General features: G+C 41.6%; 1 protein-coding gene across 1 annotated transcript in view; it reads left to right on the top strand.

Annotated features, from left to right (window-relative positions):
* Positions 1 to 18,240, top strand: part of TGS1 (trimethylguanosine synthase 1) — a 133,626-nt gene that overhangs the window by 18,181 nt on the left and 97,205 nt on the right. The window contains exons 4-6 of the mRNA XM_033933639.1: positions 2,182 to 3,349; positions 7,283 to 7,406; positions 16,619 to 16,705. Of these exons, the coding sequence (XP_033789530.1) occupies positions 2,182 to 3,349; positions 7,283 to 7,406; positions 16,619 to 16,705 (1,379 nt within the window). The remainder of the gene's footprint in view (positions 1 to 2,181; positions 3,350 to 7,282; positions 7,407 to 16,618; positions 16,706 to 18,240) is intronic.

The raw sequence follows: 18,240 nt of genomic DNA, 5'->3' as shown, positions 1-18,240 counted from the left end.
TCCTTCCTTCCTATTGAAGATGGGCTTGGCTTTTCATGTCTGTTAAGAGATTCATTTGCCCACTTTTCACCCTTCCAGTTCAGCTAAACAGGACAGGATTTTGCAGAGGCTAGATGTAAGAAAGAATCCTTCTTCACTACTTGGAGAAGACCAATGATTTCTATCTCTCTGACCATATTTTTGTGCAAATCAAGACAAGGCGGACAAGTCTCTAAGGCTTCAATTGCCATATGGATTCGCATGGCAATTTCTTCTTACATTGCCTGTGGAAAATTGCCACCTATCTCTATTACAGCACATTCGACTAGAAGTGTTGCTGCTTCTTGGACAAAATCCCGGTCTGTTCCACCTGTTGAAATCTGTACAGTGATTACTTGATCTACTCTCCATACCTTTACAAGGTTCTACAGAGTAGATGTGGCAGCCCGAGAGGATGCCGCTTGGGTTCTCGGTGCTACTGGCACGATCATCTGTCCCTCCCTAGACATCTTTGCAACAGAATGGAAGATTAGGTTCTTACCTCATTGATCTTCTTTCTGTTAAAAGACATAGAACTATGTTCAGCCTGCCCTATGCAGACTTCTGATTCACCTGTTTACGGCCTCAGACATTGCTGGTGTCCATCATGGGACTTCACTTCTGTCATTTGGAAGAGTATGTTAAAAAAAAAGTATGTATATATATATGTGTGTGTGTATATATATATATATATTTATTTATTACATTAGGGATTTCTATTCCACCATTACCTTGCAGTTCAAGGCGGATTACAAAAGCATTATCTAGGATGTATTACAACAAGAGCTTACAAAAATAAATAAATTTAAAAAAATAAAAAAATAAATAAAAATTGTTCATTTTCAGAGAGAGTAAGAAATGGGTAGGTTATTTGTTTGGGGTAGTTGGCTTTAGTGAGAGATGGAGTTTGGAGCTTGCGGTATTATTTCTTTTTTGCAGGGTTTTCTTGAAGAGTATGGTCTTAATTTCTTTTCTAAAAGTCTTGTAGTCGAGGGATGCCGTCAGTAGGTTGGCGATAAGAGTAGAACATTTCTTAAAGCAACACTAGTTTTATTGTACCTTGGGGTTTATTAAGTGATAGTGCTAGTTGCACATAGCAGGTTGGTTCCTGGATACTTCTAAGTTGCAAGTTCATGTTAATTATTGTTCTTTTTTCATGATTTACAGAGCAGAACAGAAATGTATGTTGTCTCCGTGGAAGTTCCCCATATCCTTCCTTCTCTTATCTTCTGTTTCTGTGGAATTTGATTGCTTTGGTACTAACTGAAGAGGGAGCTATTCTCCAATGCTGAAGGGAAGGAGTTGGAAAAATAAGTTGTCTTCTGTTTCAGTGGAATTCGCTTGCTTTGGTACTAACTGAAGAGGGAGCTATTCTCCACTGCTGAAGGGAAGGAGTTGGACAAATGAGTGACTCACTTCTGCAAAGTTCACAACTATAGGAAGATAACAGCTTTAGTACAGAATCCTATGTCTTCTAACAGAAAGAAGATTACTGTGGTAATAACCTAATATTCCATTATGGGACTTTTTATTAAACCGCGGTAGAGCTTTATACAGCAAGTTAGTGAGGTAAATTCTCCGATGCTCATAGGAATTGAATGAGCATCAGAGTATTTACCTCACTGGCCCTACCACAGTTTGATAAAAAAAAGGGCTCTTTATGTAGAAATATTGTTTCACAAATCCATAAAAATCAAAAAGTGTGATTGGTGCCACATTTTTTTATTTTTATGGATTTGTGAAACGATATTTCTACATATAATTTAATATTTTTGGTATATGAGATTTTGTAATTTGTTTAAAGGAGTGAGATTCATGTGATTGGAAGCCATTATTAGGATCAGGAACTGAAATAGCTGTGCATTATAAGAGATCCAACGATCCCCCTACTATAAACTACTCTGATGTCTCTCTCTCTCTTTGAAGGATTTATTATTTGGTCATTGTGGATTTTGACACCACATTTTGATTTTGTTTTACTTATGTGTATTTTTGGTACTCTCCTTTCTATACAATGAATCACTTTTTCTAAATCTTTAATGTATGTACAACAGTAACCAGGTATAAACTCTCTATCAGAGAAAAATAGACATTATGAAATGTTCACACATTCTTTGGTTTATTTTGTACACTACTTTTTTTTTTTTTTTAATCTGTTTTCAGCCTTCAGAGAAGTCTAATAAACAACCCAAGGTTAAGAAAATAAAGAAGAAAGCACAGCAGAAATATCTGAATCAAATTATCCGAGAGGCCCAAGAAGAAGTGACTGAAGATTGTAGCCTGGTTGGTTCTGACGACTTCACTTCACCTATTGATGAAGTGAACCCTGCGGGAGAGTGCCAGCCATCAACAGGGGAAGATTCCCTCCCTGACCACACATTGCTTAGTAACCCTGCGGGAGAGTGCCAGCCACCAACAGGGGAAGATTCCCTCACTGACCACACATTACCCAATAACCCTCTGGGAGAGTGCCAGCCACCAACAAGGGAAGATTCCCTCCCTGACCACACATTGCCCAATAACCCTGCGAGAGAGTGCCAGCCGCCAACAGGGGAAGATTCCCTCCCTGACCACACATTGTCCAATAACCGTGTGAGGGAGTGCCAGCCACCAACAGGGGAAGATTCCCTCACTGACCACACATTGCCCAATAACCCTGCGAGAGAGTGCCAGCCATCAACAGGGGAAGATTCCCTCCCTGACCACACATTCCCCAATAGTCTCTGTGTTGGAGAAGACTGGGAAAAATACTGGAATCAGTACGGTGAAGGACTTCTTTGGCAAAGCTGGCAAGATAAGCATCCAGAGCCATCATCAGTGGAGCCAGCCCCTATTCCTGAGCCTTGGAGCTGTCCCAACACCAAGGAAGAGTGGGAGCATCATTACACTGAAGTGTACTGGCAGTACTGGGAGTTGTATCGGTACTGGGCAGCACAGGGATGGACCATTGACACATTCTGTAATGGCAACACCAGCATTAGCACATCTGAAATACACACTGACCCATCCAAAGTAGACTGTATCGGTACATCTAGTGATGTCTCAGAACTTTCCTCAAGTCCTGTGTCTAACACTGCTTTCAGAAAAAGTCCTTGTCTAAATGATGAGCAGTACAATGAAGTCCTTGACAGGATTAGCATCATAAATCTGAATTCAGAGGAAATGGAGCAAGACGAATTAGCTCTAAGGATTATTAATGATGTCCATCAGCAGCTGAGCCAGACTCCTGGTGAAAGGCAATGTCCTTGTGCTCCAAATGGGAGTGAGCCAAGTGATGGGGGAACTGGAAAAGGGTGTACATCATCTGGATGTGAAACCACAGATCAGCCAGGTCAGTGTACACGCAGCTGGGATTGATTCTGGTAATGTACATCTAAATAAGGACATATCGGTAGTGCTGACCTTGCCACTATCTTTTATTGCATGTTTTAAGACTAGAGAGTAAGTGTTGTCTTGAGTGATGTGTATTTATTTTAACACATTTTTGTTCTCCCCAGCCACCGTTACGTCATTCCTTGTGCTGGTAGCACTCAGAAATACGAATGTGTTTCCTAGAAAACTTGTGCCTCCTTCATAAATCTTGTGAGCCGTCTCCCTGTAATGGGTCTGATAATAGCATTCATGAGCCATGGTGCCGCTCCAGTGAAAGGGTCGATGTTTTCTGTCATTGTGCCAGGACAGGCGCAGCAGAAAATGTATCCTACTTGCTCCCAATAGACAATGAAAAGCTTGTTGTTCCTGCTACATGTTGGGAATCTTGTTTTTACTGTGCTGAGATTAAATTGGTTTTCCTTTTGAAAACTTTTTGGGGGTGATTTTAAGCAGGGCCTCACTTAAAATAATTATAAGATCGCTGGTGCGCTAACATTGCATTGGCAGTTTGCTGGCCTTTGGTATTTCAGAAACATTTGTATGAATTCCTGCTTCTTGTTTGCCAGTTTTGGTGCTACTGTATGAGCATATATTTATAAAACAGGCCAGTACTGCAATGCATGCAATTCTGTGTCAGTTATATTTTTGTGGTGTTCATCTTTCTGTATGTTTGTGTCTTGCAAGTTCTTTTGCTGTGCCCTGCTGGCATGTAGGGATGTCACCCTTATGATCAGAGTTCACTGCAGTAGTTATTAACTTCCTTCCTTTCCAGATAATAAACAGCATTCATCCTTTTGGTTCATGTTCTTCAAGAAACTGGTTTCTATTGGTAAAACTTTTTTTTTTCTTTTTCAACAAATTGTGTGCCACCTTGCTCAAAGACCATTCTTTACCCACTGCTCTTGTTTTTCTTATCCCCCTCTATCTATCCCAACTTAAACCCTGTACACAAAGTGATAAAGCCCAGCAGGTGCAGTGTTTTTTTCCCTCTAGGCAGAGTGAGCAAGTTCCTGGCAACAAGTAGGCATGCCACTGCATCCTCCCTTCTTTCTCCATACTCACTATCCATCTTCCATCTCTGTACCTTCCCTTCCACTCTCATATCCAATATTTCTGTTTCTTTCCCACTGTCTACCATCTCTCTCTCTCTCCCTGCCTTGTGCCCTGAGTCAAACCTCTCTATTCCCCTCCATGCGGCATCTCTCCCTTCCTCCCAGCCATTATCACATGCAATATTTCTTTTTTTCTCCCCATGCACCATCTCTCCCTGCCCTCCACCCTATGTGTAACAAATCTTCCTCCCCTTCACCATATTCAGGATTTCTCCGTCACCCCTTTCTATTTAATTGTTGCATCTCCTCCACCCCATGTCCAACAATTCTTCCTCTCTCCTCCCATGTGCAGCAGCTTTCCATCCCTCCTATCCCCCTGTGCAGCAGCTTTTCATCCCTCTTAGTTTTAATCATTGGCTTTCGACTACCAACCACCCACTTTACTCTTGGTTGGTGTTTAACGAAGCGGCTTAGGCACTGAGTATGCCAGTTATCTGAGCTAAGGCGTCTTAAAGAAGGTGCTGCATGGCACTGAAGCAACTCAGATAAGTACTGAAAAGAAAGGATATCAATAATCCAGAATATAACAGCATGAAGATGCAGTTAATGTATGAAAAGTGTTTCCCATATATAGGATTATGAGACCCAATGACGTGAAACTGAGTGGAAAAAGAAGGACGTTGAATATTGAAAGCTGAAAATTTAAAGAATTTGAAAAGGACTGTTGATATTGACCCTATTAGAAAAAGAAAGTGACTAATGAATATAGACTTTTTTAAAGAAATAAGAGCACTTTGGATTTTTAGAGAATATAGGAAAAAGAAAAAGAACAAAAATTTATTTAAAAAAATATTTTAAAATAATTAAAAAAAATTTTGAGTGAGATTAAAGATAAAAGTGGGTGGTTGGTGGTCGAAAGCCAATGATTAAAACTAAGGGCTAGTGAAAGCAAACCGATCGTGTACCGACCCCTTTGTGACCCGATTTTACTCCGGCCCAATTCACTTACCTCTCTGCCGATCTGATTCCGATCTGTGCATGCAAATGAGGGGAACGGCATGCAAAGTAGGCAGGGACGCGTTTCACAAAACAAATTTTGCAAATCGACTGGGCTGGCTGATCAACCCAAGAAATGACTGCTGGGGACAAGTTGCAAACATCCTTTCCAACTCTCCAGCTCCATTGCTGCCCTCTCTTTGCCCTGCTCTCTGCACTCCCTGCTCTCTGCTGCCCCAAATCGCCGACCTGCTCTGCCACGAATCTCTCCTGCCTGCTCTGCCCCGAATCGCCGCCCTGCTCTCCCCTGAATATCTCCTGCCCTTCCCCGCACAGCGAGCCCATGGTTTTAACCCACGAGTTTAAGCGGGTTAAAACTATGGGCTTGCAAAGAAGTTGAGAGGTTTAAAAAAAGTTTTTTAAAAGTTTAAAAAGAGGCTGCTGCTGCTGCCAGGGATCGAGTGGGGTCTCTCTCTCTCTCTCCCAACCCCCCCCCAAAAAAAATAAGGAACACGAACGCATGCACAGACCATCTACAGGGAAAGCAGATGGTCTGCGCATACGTCTGGATCGCACACTAGCAAACTGTGTCGCCACAGGGGGGCGTTCCTCTGATCGCCCCCATTAGAATATTGTTGATTGAAAAATCCATCAGACCTGTCTGGATTGGTCACGATTGGGCAGGTTAGTGAATCTAGCCCTAAGAGCATTGAAAAAAGTGGAAATTAACACCCTTCGTTGGGCGTGAACCGCCACGCAACCGAGATCGCTAACATGTCTCTGGACATCCTCAGCTCCGTGGGCTCTTTCAAGATGAGACACTATACTTATTTTTATCTCTATTTTTATTTACTTTAATTATTATTTTAAATCTATCTTTAACTTATTTATTCATTACTTGTTGGAATATTCATTTCTATCTCTATCTCTACCTCTGTCTTTATGTACTTTAGTTAGATTGTGAGCCTTTGGGACAGTTAGGGAATTTCCAAGTACCTATCTTATTTATTTTTATTTATTGTATCTTTTAATGCATCATTTTTGTAAACCGCTTAGAAACCTCACAGTTATTAGCGGTATATAAGAATTAAATTAAATTAAATCTGAGGCCACTAGTCCACCTAAATTTAGATACAAGAATAGGAGTTCAGTTAGAGAACTAAGAGGGCCTAAGGGATGGGTTTCATAATACCTTGATTTCAGTGGACTAGTTGGAATACTAAGGAGCTTATAGTGGTTAATCCATTATGAATATAATATTATAGTGTTGTATTAGCACAGTCTCTAGAACATTAAACCATGTGACCAGTAATTTTTTTTCTTAACGTCTCACCATATTTTATCTGGCATATGTTAGACCTCACTTGGGTGTCTCTGGAGCCCTTTTTCAAAATTAGAGCGTTATTGACTGCTTTCCAGTCCTTAGATACGGAAGAAGATTTTTATGATAGGTTACAAGTAATAGGTGTGCTGTTTTCTAGTTGTGTTCCTTTGGAACTCTGGAATGAACATCCTGCTGTCCCAGTGATTTCCTGTTATATAGTTTCTTTAATCTTGTATTCCAGTTCCTCTCAATCATCACCTACAAAAGATGTTTCTTCTGTAGTAAGGACTGAAGCAAATAATTCATTTATTGTTCTGCTATGTTCTTATCCTCTTTGCATACCAAGTGTGTGTGTTCATTTTTTAGATCCCAGAATATCTTCTTGTTACTTAGGAACATTGAGTTCTCCCTCCCTTACGCAAGGTTCAGTCAAATCATAGCTATCTTGGTTTATTTAATCATGATGATATATTTTAAAGTAGATTGTACAGAAATTCAGAGTTGTCTTCATTTTTCTTAGGTTCTCAGCCACTGTCGAGAAGCAAGCCAAATGACCAGAGAATCCCAATCAAAAGAGAAGAGAATGGGGAGGAAGATGAGGAAGAACCACCACATAAAAACAGACTGACAAAACTGAAAAAGGGGTAAGAAGTAGACCCGTACCAAATAGAATATTTTACTATTTGGCTAAATATGATTACTGAATACAAATAATGAGCATTGAGCTTTTTAACATAACAAATAAAGAAGTAATGTGAAATCAGATATCGCATGGTTATTTAAGCAAGAGTTAGCACAGCAGAGCCCTCGGATTAATCATATTCAAATTTAAATCACTATTCGGCCAAATACAAATATACTTGTATATTCAGGGCACTATTCGGAACCGAATCAAATTGAGTACAAATATTCAGTACAGCCCTAAGACATAAAAGTGCTGGTTCAGATCTTTTAGGATAGTTTGAGGACCTCTTATTTAGGGAATGACCATTCTGTGCAAGAAAGTCTTATAATGATGATTGGAATACTCTGGTATTTAATGCAGAGAGTTACTATTTTTCAGTAGTATCAGGCACGAATTATTGTGAGTTTAAAGTTTTTTTGTGGATACTGTGCCTATTTTCTGGGTATTAACATTTTATTCCTTATTTTGATGCCCTACCCCACCAAATCTGCACAATGTGACCCTGGGAATCCTTTTCCAAAATAGCTTTACATTGCCTGCATTTTCCAGCAGGTTGCAGCCTATGTAATTCATGTGTATTGACTGCCTTGTGGTGTCCAGATAGGATATACCTGATGATACTGAAGGAACTTAATAAAATTTTGGTTGTTCTGAAGAGTGAATATGGTCCTTCTCTACATAAACAGTGAAGAGGAGGTTGGGAATTATAGGCCAGTTACTCTGACCTATATGTTGAGTAGAAACACTTCTAAAGCAAAGGATAGTGCAATTTCTGGAATCTGTTGGATTGTAGGACCCAAGGCAACATGATCTTACTAGAGGTAGGTTTTCTCGGATGAATCTGGCTTCTTGTACTTGGTGATCAGAGAGCTGAATCAAGTAAGATTTTAGCAAAGCCTTTGACATAGTTCTGCAAAGGCATCTTAACGCTGAGCACTCTTGGTACTGGCACTAAACCAGGGGTCTCAAAGTCCCTCCTTGAGGGCCGCAATCCAGTCGGGTTTTCAGGATTTCCTCAATGAATATGCATGAGATCTATGTGCATGGACTGCTGTCAGTGCATATTCATTGGGGAAATCCTGAAAACCCGACTGGATTGCGGCCCTCAAGGAGGGACTCTGTTCCCTGCACTAAACTGACTAGACTAGGAAGTGGTTGAGTGGAAGTATGCAGAGAATAGTGATTTATGGAGTTCACTTTGAGAAAAGAGATATTACCAGTGGTGTACCACAAAATTTGTTTCTTGGTTCCATTCTGTTAGTATTTTTGTAAGTGATTTTTTAAGTACCTTCTTACTTCTCATTTATAATCTTAATGTATATTTTCTTCAAACCGCTTAGAACCTAACGGATGTAGCGGTATATAAGAAATAAATTACATTACATTACATTACATATTGCAGATGATACCAACATGAGGAGAGACCTAGAATGATGTGGAATTTGACAACTAAAATTTAATGCTAAAAAATGCAGGATTGGGCATTTGAGCTGCAAAAACCAAAGGGAGTGGTGCAGTGTAGGGGATGAAAGACCTAGGTGTAATCATATCTGATCTTAAGGTAGAAAAGGTGATAGCAAAGGTGGGTAGAGGAATGACCAGCAGGAAAAAGGTGATAACACCTCTGTAAAAGTCTGTTGTAAGACCCTATTTACTGGATACAATTCTGGAGATGGCATCTTCAAAAATAAACAGGATGGAATTGGTTCAGAGGCCAGTTATTAAAAGCTCAATAATCTTTTGATAAAGTGTATGGAGACAGAAATTGAAGATCTCAATAGTATAGTCCTAGCCCTGTCCTGGAGGACCACCAGCCAATTAGGTTTTCTGGATAGCTCTAATGAATATGCATGAGAGAGATTTGCATATAATGGAGGTGACAGACATCATCCCCATGTATATTCTTTAGGGCTATCCTGATAACCTGACTGGATTTGGATGAGTAGGTCTTTTTGGTAGCTGTGGGTTCACTGGAAAAATTGGAGATTCCTTCCACAGACCTCAGAAGGGATTCACTGGTGGAAGGGGAAATTCCAGCAGTTGAAGATACCTTCATGGTATGAATTTTCTACTAAGGTGAATTGGTGTCCTTGATAGTGCAAGTCTTAGCAGTCCTTAAGATCTGTGAAGTGACCCTTTCAGAGGCAATTTCTAAAGAGGATCCGTTACTAGAAGGAGTTCATAAGCTACCTAAAGGAATCTTAAGTTTTAGGTAGGCAGGTCACAATCACAGTGGAGTATGAGGAGATGCTTTACCTGCACAAAGTTGATACTTTGGTGTCAAACAGTAGCTAAGAAACAGTCTTAAAGATCTCAATATGTACACTTTGGAGGAAAGGCGAGAGAGGGAAGATATGATAGAGAAGTTTAAATACCTACGTGGCATAAGTGCACATGAGGTGAGTCCCTTTTATTTGAAAGGGAGCTCCAGAATGAGAGGGCATAGGATGTAGTTAAGAGTGATAGGCTCAGGAGTAATCTAAAAAAATATTTTTTACAGAAAGGGTGGTAGATGCATGGAATAGTTTCCTGGTAGAGGTGGTGGAGACAGTCTGAATTCAAGAAAGCTTGATACAGGCACATGGGTCTCTTAGGGAGAGGAGGAGACAGTGGATGTTGTGGATGGGTAGACTGGATGAGCCATTTGACTTTTATTTACCATCATGTTTCTAAGTTTCTATTCGGTGTGGATCAGGTCATATAAGGCACTGGCTAAGAACATGGACACCATCCCCAGGTGCACCTGTTCTAAGACATCTTCTGAGTCTCCCATCAAGAATTTTTTTGGTAGTTTGAGTCCAAATTAGACAAACCCTTGCTACATAACCTCCGCAGTCACCTGCAAGGCCAGGGCTGACACCTTGAAAGACTTCTTCAGCAGAACATCAATTTTCTGGTTTTGCAGATCCTTAAGAGCCGCTCAACCCCCAAATGGTATAGTTGTCTTCCATTCGCCTTATGACTAAGACACTGACCATTTTAGTAGCCTCCCTCTGGACAAATACAATCCTGTTTATATATTTTTGAAGGAGCGGTCTCCAGAATTGTAAACAGTATTCTAAATGAGGTCTCACCAAAGTCTTATACATGGGCATCAATACCTCCCTTTTTCCTATTGGTCATACCTCTCCTTATGCACCCTAGTATCATTCTAGCTTTCGCCATCTCCTTTTTCAACCTGGTTGGCCACCGATCATCACATACTATCACACCCAAGCCCTGTTCCTCTTTTGTTTACAAAAGTTCTTCACTCCCTAAACTGTACCATTCCCTCAGTTTTATGTAACCCATCTTTTTGGAGGTGCATAACTAGTTGAAAGAGATGATGCCCTCGTATAAAACACTACATTCAGTTCTGGAGGCCAAATCTCAAAAAGGAGAGAGACACAGCTTGCATTCATCACCAACTGTGTCAGAATTGTAGAAACTCTGGCAGATGAGCTTTTCTAGTGACTCTGGCCTGTATATAGATCTTGGAAGCTGAGATTGACAGGAGTACATTTTATCTTATTTTTAATTTTCTTTCATTTAATTTTTTACTGGGTTTGCTTAATTTTTTTTCTGTTTCTTTCTTTTATTTATGCTTTAATTCTGTAATTGTTGTAGTTTTCTTTATGTGACTCAGCCTTTTTGTACACCTTTTGTATCTACATTACACCTCTTTCTCTTCATATTTCTCTAGCATGTAATTAAATACTTCTTCCATAGTTACTATAATTAGATTGTGAGCCCGATGGGATAATCTCTTTGGACTGAAAGATGTATCCCTCATTTCTATTAGTGTTGTAAACCATTTAATACTTACGTACAAGCGGTATATCAAATGTAATAAAGCAAATCAAATGCACACCCTTGCATGTCTTAGCATTAAATCTTAGCTGCCAAATTTCAGACTATTCTTCAAGCTTCACTAGGTCCTTCCTCATGTTGTTCACACCATCAGGAGTGTCTACTCTATTGCAGATTTTAGTATCGTCTGAAAAAAGGCAAATCTTACCTTCAACAATATCGCTTCCAAAAATGTTAAAAAGAATAGGTCCAAATATCGCTTCCAAAAATGTTAAGTTTCAAGTTTTATTAAAATTTTGATGTATCGCAATATCATTAATTCAAAGCAATTTACAATTAAAAACAGGGTCTTAATTATTAACTACAACCAACACAAACGGACCTGATGTACCAATACATAAGGGAAGTAGGGAGAACTACAATAAGTATAGTAAAAAATACATATAAGGAAAATACAAATGGAGGGTAAGAAAGTTTAAAAGTAATTATAAAAGTATAGAAAAAAATTCAGAACTTTTTTTTCCCCCCAAATTCTCAGAGCCTAAGAAAGAGGATTAATGAGTTTAAGCATCAAATGGGATCAGTAAGGATTCTGATAATTAGGTCTCAAAAACATCCTTGTACAACCAGCATTTTAACAGTCCTTTAAATTTACTCAATGATTTTTCTTCTTTAATAAATGATGGTAGGGAATTCCATATTCTGGGTGCTGTGACTGTAAAAATCGTATCTTGTCTTGTATTTATCATACTAAGTGAAGGAATTACTAGAAGGTTTTTGTCTTCAGATCTTAAACTTCTAGTAGGAATATATGGAATAATGTACCTTTCTAAAAATGATGGAACTTTGGTTGTTAATATATTGAATGTTAATATTGCTATTTTGTAGGAGATTCTATGAACAATTGGAAGCCAATGAGCTTCTTTAAGAAGAGGTGTCACGTGATCAAATTTTTTCCTATTCATTATAATCTTAATTGAGGTATTTTGAATTAATTGAAGTCGACGGATTTCTTTAAGAGCTACTCCTTTATAGAGCGAGTTGCAATAGTCTAACTTAGAAATGATCAACGAATGTACAAGAGTGTTCAGTGATGATGGGTCCATAAAAGGGGCGAATGATCTAATCATTCTTAACCTCTGAAAACAACCTCTTACTACTGCGCTAATTTGATTATGATATGTCAATTTTTGATCCAGAATAACCCCTAGAACTCTAATCATAGTGACTTCCTGCAGTTGGATGTTATTTATGTTTATTGAGGTGGTAAGATTTAGTCCTTCTTTCCAAGGGAAGTGTATTATTTTTGTTTTATCTGTATTCATTACTAGTTTATTTTCATCAAGCCAGTCAAATTGTGCTTAATTTCTTATTAATATTTTGGAATTCCTCGATAGAATATGTCTAGTGGAAGCAGGAGTTGCAGATCATCCGCGTAAGATTGACAGAGATCTTCCCAATAGATTGATCATCCCAATAGATTGACAGAGAGTCAGCAGAGGTGCTAGAAAGATGTTAAATAGTAGGGGAGATAATATCGATTCTTGTGGGATGCCATAGTTAGTAGATATCAGATCTGAAGTGGCATTGTTAAAGAATAAGCTCAAGAACTGACCCTTGAGGCACACCACTGGTAACATCCCTTACCTCAGAGCGATCTCCATTGACCACTACCCTCTGTTGTCTTCCACTCAACCAGTTCCTGACTCAGTCTGTCACTTTGGGGCCCATCCCGAGGACTCTCAGTCTGTTTATTAGATGCCTGTGTGGAATACCATATTTTCACGAAGATAACACACACCCGTGTAAAACGTGCACACGGGTATAGCGTGCGGGAAACCGACATATATGTTAAAAAAATTTTGTATACCGCGCATGCTGCCCCGACTCTCCCGTCACCGCCCAACTCTCCTTTCGCCCGCCCCGACTCTCCTCTGGCCACCCCGACTCTCCTTTCCCCCGCCCCGACTCTCCTCTCCCCCTTGAAGTCCTGTCCCCACCCTGAAAGCCTGATGCCCCCCCCCCCCAGACGTCCGATTCACCCCCCGCAGGATCGCTCGCACCCCCACCCCGAAGGACCGCTCGCACGCACCCCCACCCTGAAGGACCGCTCGCAACCCCACAGCCTCCCGACCCCCCCCCCTCATCACATAGAAGCTCCTACCGGCGGTGTCCTGCTGCTTCCTCTTGGCGGTCCCGGCCCTTCTGTGAGCCCTGCGTCTGCGCTGCTTCGTCTTCCGGCAGTCCCGCCCTTTCTCTGATGTCAGAGAAAGGGAGGGACCGCCGGAAGACGAAGCAGCGCAGATGCAGGGCTCACAGAAGGGCCGGGACCGCCAAGAGGAAGCAGCAGGACACCGGTAGGAGCTTCTACGTGTTGAGGGGGGGGGTCGGGAGGCTGTGGGGGTGCGAGCGGTCCTTCAGGGTGGGGGTGCGGGTGGGAGTGCGTGCGAGCAGTCCTTTGGGGTGGGGGTGCGGGTGCGTGCGAGCGGTCCTTCGGGGTGGGGGTGCGAGCGGTCCTGCAGGGGGTGAATCGGACGTCGGGGAGGGGGAACTATGTAAAAAAAATTTTATAAAACGCGCTCACGCGTATAACGCGCAAGGTTATGCACGGTTTGTAAAAAACGTGTATAACGCGCGTGTTATATGCGTGAAAATACGGTACTGTCAAAGGCTTTGCTAAAATCTAAATAAACCACATCTAGCATACTCCTTCTATCCATTTCTCTGGTCACCCAGTCAAAGAAATTGATCAGATTTCTCTGACAAAACCTGCCACTAGTGAATCTATGTTGCCTCAGGTCCTGTTATCCACTGGATTCCAGAAATGTCACTATTCGCTGTTTTAAAATTGTTTCCATTAATTTACTTACCACAGAAGTCAGACTTGACGACCTGTAGTTCCCTAATTCTTCCTTACATTTGCAGAGCTGCCAGAACTTCCTTAAGTTCCTTCAGTACCCTTGGATGTACACCATCCTGCTCCATCCCTTTGTCTACCTTTAGTTTAGATAGCTGCTCACGAACACAATCCTCTGAAAATCAATGACAGTCTACCACACCTCCATCCCTGTTTGTGTTTATCTTCTGCGATCCTGCTCCTGGTGCTTCAGTTGTGAATACAGAACAAAAATATTTGTTAAGCAATTCAGCCTGATATCAATGTCTGCATATTTCACCCCTTCACCTAAGAACATAAGCAGTGCCTCCGCCGGGTCAGACCATAGGTCCATCCTGCCCAGCAGTCCGCTCCCGCGGCGGCCCAAACAGGTCACGACCTGTCTGTATCACCAGAAGGGGCTCCCTTGCCACCTTGGTTTCTCATTTAAGTCCTGTCTTCCTATCGAAGTCCTAACCCTCCGGTCTTGCACATGCACGACCTGGTTTGGTTTCTATACTCATTACCTGGTTAGCTTTCTATACTTGTGTTACATCTCAGCTCCTCCCTCAGTATCCCATGATCCCTTTATCCTTCAGGAATCCGTCCAATCCCTGTTTGAATCCCTGTACCGTACTCTGCCTGATCACTTCCTCCGGTAGCGCATTCCAAGTGTCCACGACCCTTTGGGTGAAAAAAAACTTCCTTGCGTTTGTTTTGAACCTATCTCCCTTCAGTTTCTCCAAATGCCCCCTCGTATTTGCTGTCCCCTTCAGTCTGAAGAATCTGTCCCTATCCACCCTCTCTATGCCCCTCATGATCTTGAAGGTCTTTATCATATCTCCCCTGAGCCTCCTTTTCTCCAGAGAGAAGAGCCCCAGCCTATCCAACCTCTCGTCGTATGGGCAGTGTTCCAGCCCTTTTACCATTTTCGTTGCTCTCCTTTGGACTCTCTCAAGTACCGCCATGTCTTTTTGAGGTGCGGCGACCAATACTGTACGCAGTATTCCAGATGTGGACGCACCATCGCTCGATACAATGGCATGATGACTTCCCGTGTTCTGGTTGTTATGCCATTGTATCGAGCGATGTATCGAGCGAGCCATTGTATCGAAACCTTTTGAGTTTCATAATACCACTTCTGCACTTCTTCCTATTACTAATGCATCTAAAAAAGTCTTGATCCCCAGACAGTCCTTTAGCAATATCGCTTACAAAAATGTTAAGAACAGGCCCATGAACTGAACCTTTTGGCACACAATTGGTAACATCCCTTTCCTCGAAGCAATCTCAATTAACCACTATCCTCTGTCACCTTACACTCAGCCAGATCCTGACCCACTCCATTTGCTGGCTCATTCCACCAAAGCGCAAATATCTTTCTGGGTGGAATATACAGTAGTTTGATTCTGTCCCAAGATATATGTGAGGTGACTACCTGGTTATCTCTGTGCTCCTTTTTCTGACACTATAGATTGGATGATCAGGTGAGACAGGGCATGGACTCTGGAGCTAAACTACTGGGAGGAAGGCATGTCAAGGACCCTCCCTTATTAATTAACAGCTTGGTACTTCTCACACACCTGAACTTTTCTGGAGGAACAATAAGAAATTAAATCTTGCATATTAATTTTCTTTCCTTGAGTCTCCAAACCAATGTAGAACCCAGACCTAGAAAGAAATTTGCAGGCCATTTTGTGATTTTTCTGCCAAACTGTTCAGTAGAATGAATTAAGGAAATTGCTGTTTGCTTCCTTTTGCATTTTTACTACAAGTATTTTTTCATTATGTGAGTCTGTTGCGAGCTTGTTAAGGGCAGTTCTAGTACCTTCTAAGTGATAGATAGAGGGTAGGGTTATCGCTTTAAATTACTTTGTTATAGAAATACTAACTTGATATGGCCTGCACAGGGACCTTATAGGGTTATATTATCAAACCACTAGTTCTCAGTCTCTGCTGATTGGAGAAATAAACCTACACGTCTGGAGGGACTTGAGGAAAGAAAATCGACAGGTAAGGTCTAATTTCTCTTTTAATGTATGCACTATTCAGCTGTAGATTTTATTTTTTTAATTTGCTCTTAGGTATTCCCATCTGAAAATCCATCATTAGCAATTCCTGTCTTGGAATAATCTACGCTAGCTTTTACTAAACCACAGTAGAACTTCTTACCATGGGCCGGTGAGGTAAATGCTCCGATGCTCACAGGAAATGAATGAGTGTTGGAGCATTTACCTCACCAGCCTGTGGTAAAAAGCTTTATTACAGTTTAGTAAAAGGAGCCCCTAGTGTTTCAAAATATCTTCTAGCTGGGACTGAAGAGTCACCAATTTTAATTTTTTCTGATGGTGATGCTTAGTAATTGGTGCCATAAAGATTTAATTGATGGAGAATTTACTAAACTCTCCGTAGTCCAGATGTGCCTTGAGAGCCATAGGAAAATAGTCACAACAGGCTTTGTTCTGTCCATTCCTAGATGTGACCCTGTTGTCTTGTGTCTGTTGTAGCCATGAACTAGATGCAGAAGAAAATCCTACTACAGTCCTAGAAGAAACCTGTTCTGTGCTGGGATACAAATACAGCAAAGGGCAAAAGTAAGTCCTCAAGAATGTGAATTTTGGCAGCATATTTATAGAAGTCACATATCCTGGTTATATTTAAGTACCCTATATTCTCCAATATTCAGCTCTCTTTAGGATCTTAAAAAAATTGGACTGCATACGAGGACCTAAATTTTCAAATGTAAGGTGCCTCAGGTTTGCTACCTGATGCTGGCTATGTCCTTGTCCTCCCAAATCAAAACATGATTGTGGGGTTTAGCTGCGCCAAAGAACCACCACCTGCCTGAACATTTACTGTATATACACATAGTAAGTATGTTCCCAGCCCCAAACACCTGCCATCTCAGAGTTCCCTAGATAAGCTGGAAGGACATCGTATTAAGGTTCTCTAGTCTTAGCAGGTACTGTTATATTGACAGTAATGCTAGTAGTGCTGCTGAAAGAGCAATAGTAGGTGCTAAACTGGAAAGACCTTGAGACTCTGTTCTCTGGCTAGCAGGGCAGGATTAATTTGTTGAGGGCCCCTAGGCACACAAGTACACTGGGCCCCTTGCCCCGCCCCATCCCACCATGCGCCCAGGCGGAAACAGGAAGCTGCGTCGGAGGGAAGCTTTAGGCAAGCAGCACCGCTTGCACAATTACAGTTCCCGTTGCCTATCTTACCCACGTTGCTTGCTTGTCTTACTTTCCGTCAATGGGGGGAGCTGCGTTGACGATCGGGGTGGGGCCCGCGTTGCCAATCGGGGACGGGTCCGCGTTGCCAATCGATGCTGGAGAGCCCCATCGCCATTCCCCTTGACCATTTTGGGCCCTAGGCACGTGCCTACTTTGGCCTATTGGTTAATCCTGCCCTGCTGGCTAGAGAATTTTTGAGGGAGGCATGAGGTGGAGAGGTGATTGGGACACTCTTCTTTGAAATTGTTGGTCTTCTGGTACTTACCTCCTCTTTTACAAAGGCGCGCTAATCGATTTAGCACATGCTAAACGCTAACACGCCCATTATAGTCTATGGACATGTTAGTGTTTAGAGTGTGCTAAATCGGATACCACACCTTAGTAAAAGGACCCGTTAGTGTGCTGGGTGGATTCAACATGCCTGCAATTTTATTGTTATGTTTGGTTGCTTAACTTCATCCTCCTTACCTGGCCACACCCACTTCTGATACATCTAAATTTAAGGTGTCCAGATGGCAGATTTTTTTTCTAGCTGCCTAGGATTTCTGAATGCCTGCCTCATGGTAGTACAGATTAGGGGTGGGGAGGGAGTTGGGTATTGTTTAATATTTAAAAGATCACTTTGTAAAAGTTTAGTGTCCTACTTATTTTGGTTTGTAATATCAGGACACTCCTCTTATCCGTCACAAGTCTTGCTACTACTGCCAGTACTGGGCAGATTTGCACGATCTGTGTCCTGTATATGGCAGTTTGGTTTAGGATGGGGTGTGAAGGGCTTCGATGGGATCTCCAGTAATTTGGAACAAGAGGACAGTGCTGGACAGACTTTTACAGTCTGTAGCCCGCAAATAACAAGATGGTTTGGATAGGCTGGAGTGAGCTTTGACGGCAGT

Source organism: Geotrypetes seraphini, chromosome 2, assembly GCF_902459505.1.
Source record: "Geotrypetes seraphini chromosome 2, aGeoSer1.1, whole genome shotgun sequence".
Classification (NCBI taxonomy): Eukaryota; Metazoa; Chordata; class Amphibia; order Gymnophiona; family Dermophiidae; genus Geotrypetes; species Geotrypetes seraphini.
This window is presented reverse-complemented; position numbering and strand designations above follow the sequence as displayed.